The sequence below is a fragment of the Petaurus breviceps genome, unplaced genomic scaffold (assembly GCF_028583685.1).
Source record: "Petaurus breviceps papuanus isolate PSGF00001 unplaced genomic scaffold, PetGlider_PUasm1.0 186, whole genome shotgun sequence".
NCBI lineage: Eukaryota > Metazoa > Chordata > Mammalia > Diprotodontia > Petauridae > Petaurus > Petaurus breviceps.
This window is the reverse complement of record NW_027185798.1, coordinates 7659142-7673616: the sequence shown is the minus strand read 5'-3', so window position 1 is coordinate 7673616 and position 14475 is coordinate 7659142. Positions and strand designations below refer to the sequence as shown.

Here is a 14475-nt window from a genome sequence, read left to right as displayed (position 1 = left end):
CCATCCATCCATCCAACCATCCACCTATCCATCTATCCATTATCCATCCATCCATGCATATGACCTCACTCTTACTACTTTCTGTGAGCCCACATAAAACCCCTCTCCCTCAGACCAAAAGGCCCTTTAATCCTGTTAACAGGATTTTGAGATGAGTCTAATGCCTCCTACTACCCACTTTCTACTCTTGGGGAAGTGCTATGAGTCTGGCTGGAAGTCGAAATATCCTACAAAATCCAGATTCTCATTGGAGCATCAGAGAAATACAATCAAAGGATCTACAGTTAGAAAGAACCTCAGAGGCCACCTGGCTCAATTTACCCCCACCCTTCATTTTGCAGATGAGGAAACTGAGGTCTGGAGAGGACTGTCTTATGGCCTTCTAGTCTGACCTCCACATTTTGCAGATGGGGAAACTGAGGTCCAGATTTGCCCAAGGTCCCACAGGTAGTGTCAAAGGCACAAAGTGTCAAGTCCTCTGACTCTGAGCCTGTGACTTTCTCAAAAATTACTGTCTATCTTGAGCTACTGTCCTGGTGCCTTCTTGTGCACAGGTGATGAAGCTGTCCTCTTGTTCGGGTGGGGGCCTGCATCTAGGAGAGCAGGCCATCTGGTCCTGTCATCTACTATCTAGGGCTGGGATTACTCCACGCTAGGGGAGGAGGAAGCAGGTGGGGAAGAGATAGCTGCTGACAGCCCTTCCAAGAAAGGGCCGACTGAGGAAATCCCTCGGCTAGATTGCGGGCATGCCACATTACTCATACCAGGGCGCTGGGCTGGGCTGGTCATCCTCAGAACTCCATCTCTTTCCCTGCAGCCAATTCTTGCCATTTGTTCCAAGAAGGGAGTCATGGCAAGGATGATAGTTTCTCTTTTGAGATATGGACTCTTTTACACTTGTTTTCCCCAGTGGGTGTCTTTTAGGAGGCCTGACTTAATCAGAGAAGCCCAGAACTTGAGAATTGGAGGGACTTCAGCAGTCACCAGGGGTGGCAAACTCAAATAGAGACAAGGCCACTAAACCGTACATATGGAGAAGAGCACACATTAACATTATCTGCATCTTATTATGTTTTTATTTATGTTGTTAAACATTTCCTAATTACATTTGAATCCGGTTCAGGCTACATGGGCTCCACAAGCTGAGTATTTGACACTTCTGATCTAGACCAATCCAGACCCACAAGAATCCCCACTGCAGCACGCCCAAGTGGTGAACTCATGTCAGGTCTCTGCTTCAAGACCTCCTGGGGAAGTCCATTCCACTGCTGGACAGCTCTCACTGTGAGGACATCCTGTCAGCAAAGCCAATTCTGCTCATTCACCATTTCTATCATTCACTGTTCCTGCTTCTGCCCTCTGAGGCCGAGCAGAACAAACCATAGCCTTCCTCCATTTAACAGCCCCTCAAACATTAGAGGACAGTCACCATCATGCATCTCTTCTGAGCCTTGTGTGATTTCTGGTTTACTCCTAATCACTAGAGACACCCCATCTTGTCCTTCCTTCCCAAAACATGGCACCCAGAACACAACACCATGCTCTCAATGTGGCCTGACTGGGAAACACCCCAGGACAATCCCTGGCCTGGCTCCAGACACTCTAGATGATGGAAACATCAACAGGACCCAACATTACACCAATGTGGTTTAGCTGCTGCCTCCTATACTCTTACTGACCCACAAACCACGAGACCCCATGGGTCTTTTGCATAAACTGCTATCTAGTAACATCATAGCTGCTGAGCCAGAAGGGCTCCCAGGCTCCCTCATCTGACCCTCTCCTGGCTCAGAGGAGGAAACTAAGGCCAGAGGAGGAGGAATGACTTGCCCAAGACTAGAGGGGGTAAGTGAAAGTGTGGGGATGGATTTGAACTCAGGTTCAGTAACTAAGTTCAGTACTCTTACCACTGCACTGAATCAATCCACCTTCCCTGGAATCCAATAAGGATATATGCTACAGAACTCATTAAGTTGTACACAATCGCTGCCTCAGTGATACTGCTACTAAACATATCACTTTGGCCTCCAAGAGGGTCAAAGACAGTGGCTGACATCTCACTTGGCGGGTTGTCTCCCCACTAGACTGTGAGCTCCTTAAGGGCAGGAACTGCCTTTTGCCTCTTTTTATATACCCAGGGCTTAGCCCAGTGCATGGCACATAGTAGGCCCTTAATAAATGTCAATTCATGTGGACAAAAATACTCAAATCCCTGCTTTTTGTGGAAGCCAAGAATGAACGGCTCTACAAAGTGGGGTACATAAATGAAATGTTATTGGTCATAAGAAACGATGTCTATGAGAAAGTCAGAGAAATGGGGAAAACGTAAGAAAACTCTTATGTGCAGAACCAGGAGAATGATGTATGCAATGACCACAATAACAGAAAGGAAAACAATACTGTCATAAGAACACTGCTGAAGAGACCAGTTGTGACTTCAGAAAACAGACGGTGAAACGTTGCCACTGCCTCGTGGCAGGAAGGTGGTAAACAGAATGAGGCAAATGTCAGACATGGCCCACAGGGTGATTTGTTTTCTTAATGGGATTTCTTTGTTTCAAGAGAGATTGCTTTTGAAAGTGGGTGTGTGGAGTCAATGGGAAATGCCAATGATATGAAAAAGGAGAGTCACATACACACACAAACTGTTCCAGGGTCTAATGGCTGAATTATCAAATCTAAAAGTTGGGAGGGACCTTATAAAACATCCAGCCCAACTTCTCTTTCAGTGAAGGAGTTCCCCCTCTTTACAACATCCTTAGAAATGTAAATCCACCCACGACTTCACAATATAGCCCATTTGATTTTTTAGATAACTCTAGTTATTACACAGTTCTTTACCTGGGGCCAAGGTCAGCCATCCTGGTTGTAACCCTATAGCCTTCCCCCCCTGGAGCTGCAAAGATTATGGCTAGGGTCAGTTATCCATCCATTCCCAAGCATCATCAACTTAGACATGAAGGAGAGGACATGCTCTCTGGGTTCCAAACTAAGTGATTATCAGCTGTGTCTTGAATTGCCACCTTCCTGAGAATGCCCTTAGGACACTTCTAGGAGTGGACAGGAACCCAGATTCTTTCTGCGAGGCTGCCATGTTTTAAGACCTTTTCTTTCACTGATGCTTGGAAATTATGAGTTGGCATCCATTAAAAATGTTGCTTTTAAGTTTTTAGAGATAATCTGAGTGATTGTAGACAACAACGGAATGTGTGATGAGGGCTGGATGCAGGGAAATTGACCGGATGAGTTTTTAAGGGCATGTTGATGTCCATACTTGTCACAGAGGGCTTTCCCACCTGTTAGTTTAGACAAGATAGTAGGCATCTATGATAATTATGATATTATTGTTGGAGTAATTGGAGTGTTGGTAGCTCCTGATGCCAACTCTGGTGTGTCATGTGTGGTTATCCTCAGCGATTTTCAGGGAGCCCAAAGTCATACAATTACCAGTGGTTAGACAAGGACTTAAACTCAGGTCTTCTGACTCTGGGGTCAGTGCTCTTTCCAATATACTGACACCTTTCTTTAATGTCACCATTCTATGGCAGGCAGACATGGTCTACATGGGCCCAGAGTCAGAGGGCTTGGGTTCAAATCCCACGTTGGGCACTTACTCTTGGACCAAGAACTCAATCTCTCTGGGTCCCAGTTTTGGACCCAGACCCAGTATCTGTAGAGTGAGGAGTGGGAGAAGATGGCCTCTGAAGCCCCTCCTAGCTCAAGTGCTACCATCTTCTCCGCTGAAATGCCTTCTCCTCATTCCTGTAGCCTTCTAGCTGCCTGAGGTTCCCTTGAGACCACCCTTCAAATCACAACTCACAACCATCATTGCCACAACACTTCCAGATGACTCGCCCATTCTTGAACTTAGAGACACAATCTGGACCCAGGCTTCCCCTTAATGAAGTTTCATAACTGCCGTACATATTGGGTTGGCTTACATCTCTCTATCTGGTCTCCCTTTTTAGATGATGGGTCTTTGTGGGCAAAAACCACGTCTGTTTTTTTTTTCAGTGCCACGCATTCTGTAGGTCAGACAGAGGAATACTTGACCATCCACCCTACATAAAAAAGACCAGTGACGCCAGGCCAGGGTGATATCACAGGCTAATCAATAATTCAGCAGGCTGACCAGATGGTGAGACTATTGTCCCCAGCCATTTGTACCCTGATGCAATAAGAGGACCAGCCTTGGGAAAACCAGTCTACGCTTTGGACAAAACTGGCCAATCAGAATGCAGCCTTTCATGGTTCCCTCAGGCCTTTCTAGAACAGAAGAGGGGCTGGTGGAAGAGGAATTCGGCTGCCTTCTCTTCATATTATGTTCGTCAGGAGATGGGTCGAGCTCCAAGGATGCTGTCCAAGTGCTAGCATTGGGGAGGGGGAGAGACAAGGATTCTTTTTTTTTTGGGGGGGGCCTCTGCTTGAGGGGGAGAACCCAGCTGTGGCTGCTGGACCAGGGATGAGGAGGGGGGGGGGGGCATCTGAGCCTAAAGAAGGATGATCTGGGAGACACTCCTCACTCAGGATGGGCCTGCCAGAGCCCCAGTGAGCGTGCCTGGATGGAGAAAGGTTTTCTTGCTCCAGGCTCCATGTGCTCTTTATAAACAGCTTGGGATGGCAGATTTCAGGCTGGGCTCCTGACGGCTGAATAATTGATGAGCATATGATATCACCTTTGTCTGGGCTTCTCCATGAGGGGCAGGAGACCCTGGAAATGAAATCCTTGGAGAAGCTGGTCACCAAGAAGCCTGCCTCTATCCCCAAGAAGAAGCAAGGAAAGAAGAAATAAAGATAAAAGGAATCCTGCCCCATGTAACTCCATCCTCACCTCTCCCTCCCCACCTATAAGGCCTAGATCATTAGACCTTCTGTGGACCCAGGGCTGAGCTGGAGCCATGTGTTACTCTCCCAAGCCCTGGGGTGGCTCTGTTTAGGGACTGGATCAGGGCTTCTGATGCAAAGGAACCAATGCAGGCATCCTGGCCTCAGTTCTCTAAACCATAAAGTGAGTGGGTTCTACTAGCTGGCCTCTGAGCTCCCTTCCTGCTCTGGGTCTCTCCTCCTGAGTTACTTTAGCTCTCTGGGTCTCAGTTTCCTCATGTGTAAAATGAGGGGGTTGAGTTAGGAGCTTTCTGAGATCCTCTCCAGCTCTAAATCCAGAATCCTAAGTCTCCACAAATAGATAGACCTGGTATTGCTTCTCAAGGGTTCCTCCCTCCCCAGGTTCTCTATGGCCTCCAGCACTCGACCCCCCTTCTAGACTAAGAACACTTCATCGGAGCAAAACAAAGCCTGGTCCTGAGCAGCTTGTTCATTGTATCTCCCCACAACCCCAGGACCTGAAGCCTTTAGAACTGGGCCAAACTCTCTGCACAGTGCTGGATGTATCCATCCCTGTCTCTGCCTCTGCCTCTTCTTCTCTGGCCTACGAGGCCCCCTCGCCATCTCTCCTCACCTTCCAGGAAGGCCTCCAGGATTGCTCCCACCTGCCCTTGAGCTCCCATCCCACACTGTATCTATGCTTGTGTGTTTATTTAGACTTTAGATATAGATGCCACGTCCAGGGTACAGACTCTGTTCTCTGCTTCCCTGTTTCTCCCTTGTGGAAGGTATTAAATTAATAGCAATTAATAAAGGGGCTGGGGGTGTATGTGTATATGTGGCAAGGAGAAGAGTGACTCCTGTGGCCCCCTCTGCTGTCCAGACACTTGCCAGTTGTTTGTCTGGGGGATGGGATCAAGAGGCTATAAAAGCAGCAGGTGTTGGGTGCCCAGTGTTTGCCCCCATGCCCAGGGAGGGGGACCCTACTGCCAGGCAGTTTCTCAGGGTCCTGTTTTCTCAGGCTGAGCACATTCTAATCATCCTCAAAGAGCTGGGGGCCACCTTCATGCTGGTTTTCCCTGTAGGCCACTGGGGGATTAAGGTATGAACAGCCACTCCTCCCCAGCCCTGCCTGGCCAGGGCACCTCACCTGCCCACTGGATCACACAGATGACAGCCAGCTAAGGGCCCACAGAGGCTTAGGTCTGCCCCCCATTTTTTATTTTCCACTCTGCCCTCATGCCCTCTCCTTTCTAGAACCCTCCCCCTTCCTATTCCTGCAGGTGTCCCTGGGGGATAGGGATCATCTGCCCCTTTGTACAAAGGACCCAGTCCCACCCCCTCCTCTGCAGTTTTCTAAAGCAGGGAGGGGGAGGGAAAAGGAAGCCAAGAAGCAGTGGGCTGAGCCCCCGTAACCTGAGCCGACAGAAATTGGCCTGGACTATTCCATGGTGATCGCTGCCCAACCCTGTGCTGGAATACTGACCTTAGGAACCTGGATTAATCCTGGACAAAAATATCTGAGATAGCAATGCTTCCCAAAAAGCACCTCGCCCCCCGGTATTGGGCCCCACTGACTATCAACAATCCCATGGCATCCCTGTAGTCCAACAAAAAGACTGAGCAGTACGACCAGGCTGTGTCCTCACCAGCCCATGTCCAGGCTGGTCGGTGGGCTGCAGAGACCCCCCTCTCCACCCCAGGATTCAACCCCAACCTGAGAGGATCAATCCACAGGCATCATTAAGTGCCCCCAATGTGACATGGGCCAGGGGCACAAAAGCAAGAGTCTTTTCTCAAGAAGCTTCTGTTATAGCCATGTTCCTGTACTGGGAGCCAGGCAGGACCCCAGGCTGAATGTTGTGCCAACACTGGGGCTGTCCCACAGACCCGGAGGGGAAGTGCCTGCTGGTCTCGGCACTCAGATCCACATATGGCGATCAGCTTTCTGCTGGGGGGGGAGGTTGCCCCAGTACTTCTGAAGGGACCAGAATCAATTATCGAAGGTGCCCCACACCTGCTATGTGCTCAGAACTGTTCTGGGGAGGGCAGAGGGGCAAATACCTGTTCCCTGTCCCTGAGAGGAAGCGCATCCCTTTACAGGCATGATCTGAATCCCTACAGGGGTTGGAAGTGGAAAAAGAAGAGGGACCTTAGAGTTTTTCAGGCTTCTCTAGGCAGGTTGGATAAATGCCCCCGGACCAGTTCTATTAGATGTACAAACTCTCTCCTCGTCCCCTCCATCTGCCCCCAGCCATCTAATCTGCCTCCCTTTCCCCATGCCCCCCACCTCGATGTAGCCTCGGTCTTTCCAGGTTTAGAGTTCATAGCCTTTCCTGTGGGCTACACTAAAGAGTGCCCATCTCTGCTTTGCTGTGCTCTCCGCCCATGCACCTGAAGCAGGTATGTTGGGCCCAGGGGGAGTTCACCTGACCCTTCCAAACCTGTTGGGTTTCACCAAGAGTTCTGGGACAGTTGGATGGCTTGGTTGGGAATCTCCATTTCCCTGGGGGGATGAGGAGGACTGTAAGCCCCAGAGCTAGCCCCGATGGTGGCAGAGAGGATGCTATCTGGGGCTGCACATGGGGCATCCCTTCCCTCAATATCCGGAGAGAGTCTCGTCAGGAGACTAGGAAGCAGCTGGGAGAGCCCCCTTCCTTCCCACCGCGTCTCTGCCTTCCTCCCACATGCTGGGAGCTGGGGCCCGGGTGAGGCAGGGATCCACAATAAAGAAACTTTCACTGATCACTGAAGGTGGCTCCCGAATGAGGGGGGGGGCGGGAAGGGAGGGGACGGAGGGGTCAGTGGCCAGAGCCCCCGAGGCTCACTTACCATCTTGCTCACATCCATGACCGAGTCCGGAGTCGGGAGGCGGACCAGATCCCTGCTCCCCCCAAAGCTGCTCTTCCTGGTCAGTTGGGTGCTGGCAGTGCCATGTTAGTGGGCACAGGGGCAGGGAGAGCCTGCCGTGGAGTGCCGGGCTTCCATGGAGCCGGACTGGCAGAGAGGAAGCAGGGGAGGGAGATGGGGGTGGAGGGAGGGGGAGAGATTAAAAGGCTGGGAGCTGCAGCAGCAGCAGCACACAGAAAGGGGGGCGGCAGGATGGGGAAGAAGAGGATGGCGGGGAGGAGGGGGCCTGCGGCAGCTCCGGAAAGCAATCCCCTCCACGCCTGCCCTCCACCTGAGAGAGGAAATCTCGAGATCAGCTGGAGCCAGCCTGGGAGGGGAGAGCAGAAGGGGAGAAGGAAGGGGGATCGGCAGCTCCCGGAGGGCTGGGGCACCCCAGCAGCAGCAGCAGCTGCCGCCGCAGCCTCGGCCGCACAGCCCCAAGTGTGTGATTTGAATAACAAAAGGTCTCTTCTCCCGGGAGGATGGGGCAGCTATGGAGAGATAAGCCAGTGGTGGGAGAGCCCAGCCCAGGCAGCCAGAGCCTGTGTGTGTGTGAGAGTGAGTGTGTGTGTGTGTGTGTGTGTGTGTGTGGCAGGCAGCAGAGGTGGGGGGAAGAGGGAAGGGGAAGGGGAAGGGGAGGGGAGCTGTCTGACAATCAGTCTGACTCAGGAAGTGGATGCAAGGCTAGCTAAAATAGGGGAAGGGGATACTCCGAGATGCCCCCCATCACTAATTCCAGGGCCCCCAGATCGCTGCGGGGAGGCTGCAGGGGAGTGGGCAGGACAGTTCCCGGGGCCCTCCCGACCTGGGCTGGGATAGACAATGAATGAATTCACCACTAGGCTTCTCTGGGAGGTGAAGCCAAGGCTGCCGGAGAGGAGGAAGTGAGACAAGTGCTGCCCCCTCCCCTCAAGCCCCCACCACACACACACACCCACACCCACACACTCACACTCACACACAAAGACACACACACCGTGCTAGGGAAAGCCACTGAGGCCATCAGGCGGTCAGTTCAAGGCAGCCCTTTCCTGGAAATGAGCAGCAAAGGGCACTGGCTGCGCAGCCCGAGCATCTGTCACCATGACTGTGGCAAAGTCATTCTACCCCTGGGCCTCAGTTTCCTAACCTGTACAATGAGAGAACAGGGCCAGAGGGTCTCTAAGGCCCCTTCCAGTTCTAAAACTATAATGCCACCATCATTAGGTAAGTGGCCGCTACACGCAAAGACTGAACTACAAAGAAAAGAGCAAAAGTCTGCCCTCAAGGAGCTTCCCATCCACTGCGGGAGAAAAAACCAGCAAAGGTGCAGAGTGGCATCAGAGTCGTGTGCATGCACATACCCGCGGCTGGGTGTGTGGAGGCCCCTGGAGAGGCATCGGAGTGGGACCCGGGGTGCACTGGCCTCCAGGGCATCAGGAAAGGTTTCTTGGAGAAGGTGCTATTGGAGTGGAGGCTTGGAGGAAGCTTGGGATTCTGCAGAGGGTTCAAGGCACAGGGCACAGCCAGTGCAAACATATGGTGGTGGGAAGCAGGAAGGCCGGCACAAGGGTCTCCTAGGAGTCCCACAAGGATGGGCCCAGGTGAAGTGTTGAAAGCCTAGAGGTGGGAGGCCCAAGTCTGAGCTCATCCTCACTGGGACAGGGGCCTCAGCAGAAAGTTCGGAGGTCCCAGGCTTTACCCACTTGGTGCCTCAGTCTGCTCCCTATGAATTCATTAAACACCTGCTGTATGCCGGAGAGAGGCACTGTAGTATAATACGGAGAGAAGTAGCCTCAGATTTTGGAAGAACTGGGTCTAGTTTCCTGTCTCTAACAGACCGGCTGTGTGACCTTGGTCAAGTCCCCTCCTTGAGGGACTTCTTAATCAGCAGTTCTCCATAGTAATGAAGTTACAGATCCCTCCAGACCACAAGAAAGGACCAAGGTGCCAGGCAGTACCACGAGAGCCTCAAGGGAGAGGCTCTTTCCTCTCTCATCTCAGCATGGTGCCTGGCACATGGGGGGGACTTGATACAAATTTGTTGGATTTGAGTGCATGGGAGCAAGGGTCATGATCCAGAGCTCCAACAGAAGAGACCAGACACAGACTTGGGGTGCTGGCGAGAGAGAGCTGAGCAAAGGCAGGTTAAGGACCAAGCTCTTGAAGATGCCTCTGGAATCTGAGCTCTCCTGATGGAAAAATCTCCAATGCAGCAGAGGTGGCTTTGCCTGAAGCTGGGAGGGTGTGTGGCAGATTGGGGGCCCAGGGCTGCACTGCTTCTGGGGGGGCACCTGGAGGGAGGACAGGTCACTGGCCTAGCAAGGCCGGGCCCCAGAGGCACAGGGACACCCCCACTACCCATTCAGGTTTGACAAATGCTTTCATATTCAGCAAGGGTAGAACTTCAGGCTGAGGTCACACTGGCGTGGCCCCAGGCTCTGTCTTGTGGGGAGAAGACCCAATGCCTTCAGTGACAAGGTCGCTGCCTTGTATCCCTAGACAGGACTGGGGAAATAAGCCAGAGGGTGTAAATTGTATGGCAGGAATGCCAGGGCACCGATGGGAAATCCTGGGTCCTACATGCTTTGCTCTCACCCAAGTAAGGGCTCAGGAGAGCCCTTGAGGGGCTGTGAGGTCAGGACTTCAGTCTCTCCATGGGGCTTACAATACTGCCAGGCCACTGATGTGCCCATATTCCAGCATTCTCTCTTAGCTCCCTCCCTTGTCTCAGGATTGCAGGGTCGGAGACTTACAATGGAAAGAGATCTCTGAGGCTATCTCACCAATCCCTTCAATTTAGCAAAGAGGAAACAGGTTTCTAGAACAGAAATGACTTGGCCAGTGTCACTGGGGTCATAACCGATAGGATTTGAACCCAGATCTCCTGATTCCACACTCAGTGCTGTTTCCTGCTGCACCATCTTCCCTCTCCGCTCCCCATTCATCCCAGCCTGCCCTCGGGAAAGTCCTAGATACCAGATGGAAGAATGAGGAATTTTCACTTTGTCTTTGCACCTCCATGGCCAGGCACATAGTAGGAGCTTGTTGAGTGATGGATCAAACATCACTCCCTTTGTGTATTCCCCCTTTGTGCCCTAGCCTGGCCCAAGGCATGAGAGGGTGACTTGATCAAGTCTGTGTCAGAGACAGGAAACTAGACCCAATTCTTCCAAAGTCTGAGGCTACTTCTCTCTGCATTATTCCACAATGCCTCCCTCCTGGCACACAGTAGGTGCTTAATGCATGTTTGGTGAATTGAATTGAATTCACAGAGTGCAGAATGAGGCACCAGATGGTAAAGACCTGGGACCAGGAGTCTCAATTCTTTCTCCCTTCCCACTCCCACCAGAAATCCAAACAAGCAGCCAAAGTCAGCCCTAAGAGGGAAAGCATTAGCCTGGACTAGGGAGAGAGGCCTCTCTTCTTGTCTGACCTCTGCAAGTCCTTCCCCTTGGCTCCGTGTTCCCATCAAATGGGGGATATACTGTGCAGAGAGCCCCTCCTGCCTGTCTGGAGAAGGATGTCACCTTCCACCCTCAATGAGCAGAGAGGGCTGAGGAGCTTTGGGGAAATCACTTCCAAAGATGGTTTCCTTTGGTTTTGAGACCCAGCCAAGGCCATTGGCCTTCCCCTTCCCCCCATGGCTGGACCTCACTCCTTCCTAGCTTGAGGTCCAAGTCTGCTACGTCAGCAGAAGGCAGACCAAGAAGGACCAGAGAGCTTACTCCAAATACAGGCATCCCCCAGCCTAACATTTGGAAGTGCATCATTCATTCTATCAACTAATGAGCATTTATAAACACCTCTGTACTCCCCAAAACATGACAGGTCAAATGAGCCTAATAGGACAGCTGCCTATTCACAGAGTCCCTGAATTTCAGGGCTGAGGGGGGCTCAGAGCCACCTGCCCCCACCCACCTGCCCAAAAAATCGCTGGCTATAACAGAGATAAGAGAATACTGGGGCTCCCCTGGAAGAGCTTGGAGGAAGGGGTGCCTGAGCCCTTCTGGCTGTCTGAATGGTCCAGTCTGGCCTCTCTGTAACTCTGCCCTCTTGGAACTCGCAGAACAAGGCCAAGAGCCCACCAAGCTCTCGTGTCCCAGCATAGATGAGGCTTCTTCTTTAGGCTATCCCTGCCCAGTTCCTTCCTCCAAGAAGGCACCAAAAGACTAAAAGCTAGGCTGTCTACTCGCTCGGGATCACAGACCTGAGCTGGAAGGGACCTCAAAGGCTACGAGTCCAACCTGACCATTTTACAGACGGAGAAACTGAGGACCACGGCCAAATGACCTGGGTTTGAATCCCAGTCCTACGGCTTCCTAGCGATCCCTACCACCTTAGGCATATCTGGGCCTCAGTCTCTTCACATGTAAAATGAGGAGCTCAGACTAGAGGGTCTCCAATGCCCCTTTCAACTCTTCTAAGGTCATCCAGGTGGGAAGGTGGCAGAGGATTCCAATCCAGGCCCTCACCACACCCCCATCAGGACAGTGCTTGAAGTGGGGAATCCACTGAGTCCCACGACAGTGGTGTTTTCTGACATTAATGTGGGTCCAGCTGTAGCCATGTCCTGGTGACTTTTACTGGGCACGAGCCCCCTCCCAGCTGGGAAATCCTAGTACTGTGGACTACAAGCCAAGAAATTAAGGACTATCGTAACTATGTAATGACTAATTAAGAACCAGGGACAGCTGGGTGGCACAGTGGACAGAGAGCTGTGTCTAGAGTCAGGAAGACCCACCTTCCTGAGTTCAAATCCAGCCTCAGACATTTTACCACCTGTGTGACCCTGGGCAAGGCCCTCAACCCTGTTTGCCTCAGTCTCCTCATCTGTCAAATGAGCTTCAGAAGGAAATGGCCAACCCCTTGTGTCTTTGCCAGGAAAACCCCAAATGGGGTTACAGAGAATAATCAAAGCAGCTAAACAACAAAAAGGCTTTGAGATCTGTTACTGTGGGACATTGAGCAAGGCAATCAGCTTTCTCATCCTTAAAATGGGTACGTGAATTCTTCCCTGGATCCCAAGGCTAGGGTGCCAATTAAATGAAATTACAGATTCAAGAGCTGATTCCACCCAAGCAGAGTATGCACCTGAGCCCTGAGATAATCATAAATGCTTTAAATCCTAGGCTTACTTCCCTGTGCTCCTCTCCATTCTGGGCTGAAACTTTTCTGAGCCAGGGAGGTGAGACGTCGGACCTTCTCTTTCAGGGCTTATCTGGGTCCTCCTAGGGGAGGAAAACATGGGGAATCATATCCCCTTCCCCTGCTTCTCTCTACCAGGCTTTCCAGCTGGCCCCTCCAGACTCCTCCCAAACAGACACACATCCTGGGGATGTCCAGGTTTGTAGGGGGCCGGGGAGACCTGACTTCAAGGGTCTGCAGCTCATAAGGCAAAGGGAAGCAAGGGGGAGAAAGTGACCTTTGGCTCTGATTTCTGTCCCCCCCCCCACACACACATGCTAGCCATAAATCAACCCCTCCAGCTCCTCACGGCCAGGCACTGGACATCAACAAGGAGGTGGTGGTCTGGGCCTTAGCCCACAGGCCCATGTTCTTCAGATGCAGGTAGGGGCTGAAAGATTATTAAAGAAATAAATCTTTGGTAAGAGGACCCTGGGCAATGTGATCTGGGATAAGAACAGTCAGTGGAGTGTGCGTGTGTGCACACGTGTGTGTACATGTGTGTGCACGCACGCAGCTTTGGCCCCATGCTGCTGCTGCTGATGCCCACCTTCCCTCTTCCACTGTCCTCAGAAGGGGATTTCAAACACCAAAGCCTTGTAGCTAATGCAATGTAAGGAAATCCAGCCTCCCTTATTATTTTTGTTACCCACACACATACAAACAGATCTTCTAATAGAACATAAGCTTCTTGAGGGCCGGGACCTTTGGGATTTTTATGTCTGGTCATTCATAGAATTACAGAGTAGAAAAAGGCCTCAGTGGTCCAATCCATGCCTGTCCCAAAAGCATCTCTCTCAGTTGCCCAGCCCTTTATCATTCAGTCAAAAAATGTTTACGTCAGTCAATGCCTATTTATTAGGGACCTACTATGTGCCAGCACAGTGCTGAGAATGAGAACGCCAGCTAATGCCCTCTGGCCCGCCTCACCTGTGAGAAATCCCCCCTCACTACAGCCTCACCACCAACATGCCTGTGTCCTTGGCACGCAGAACACAGAAGGCACTTATAGCTTGTTACCGGTTATCAGTAAACGTGATGTGAGTTTTAACAATCACAGATATTCCCATAATGCTTTATGAACGTCCTTGTGATGTCAGGAGGAAACAAGAAAGAAAGAGCCTGGCAGGCTCTGCTGGTGCTGGACCTCAGAACTGGGGCCGTGGTGACGCGGGTCTGGGGTCCGGGCCTGCCCAATGGATAAAGGGTGGCAGGAGAGGGTGAAGCCCTGGAGTCAGATGGCTCTAACAGTATGTTATATTCTGAGCATAAGTAAGGGAAAGGAAGGCCAGAGCTTACTCACAGGAAACCTTTGCTAAGAGTCAGATGAAGGGACGGGCACGGAAGGTCTGTCTGAATTAGGGACGGGGTCTCTCCGAGGAGGGCAGTTCTACAGATTTCTGGCATTGTAATTAGGCTTAGACACACCTAGTGAGGCCTGGCAGAGGAGCTCAGGGGACTTAGTGGTAAGAAAGTAATTAGTGAATAATTTAGCGCGTAAGGAAGAATGACTGGGAACTGATTTGACAGCTGTATCATGTATTTCTTGAAATTACATCTGAAGAGCCTGAAAAGTTCATTCCTTTAAGTAGTTTT

General features: G+C 51.4%; 1 protein-coding gene across 2 annotated transcripts in view; it reads right to left on the bottom strand.

Annotated features, from left to right (window-relative positions):
* The window catches only part of HIP1 (huntingtin interacting protein 1), a 131772-nt gene that overhangs the window by 64378 nt on the left and 52919 nt on the right, over positions 1-14475 (bottom strand). The window contains exon 1 of one of the 2 annotated variants that reach the window (XM_069089470.1): positions 7657-8296. The exons of the other annotated variant lie outside the window; for it this stretch is intronic. Coding sequence (XP_068945571.1) covers positions 7657-7674 — 18 coding nt within the window. The 5' untranslated portion in view covers positions 7675-8296. Of the gene's footprint in view, positions 1-7656; positions 8297-14475 lie in introns of those variants that run through there. 2 annotated transcript variants of the gene reach the window in all.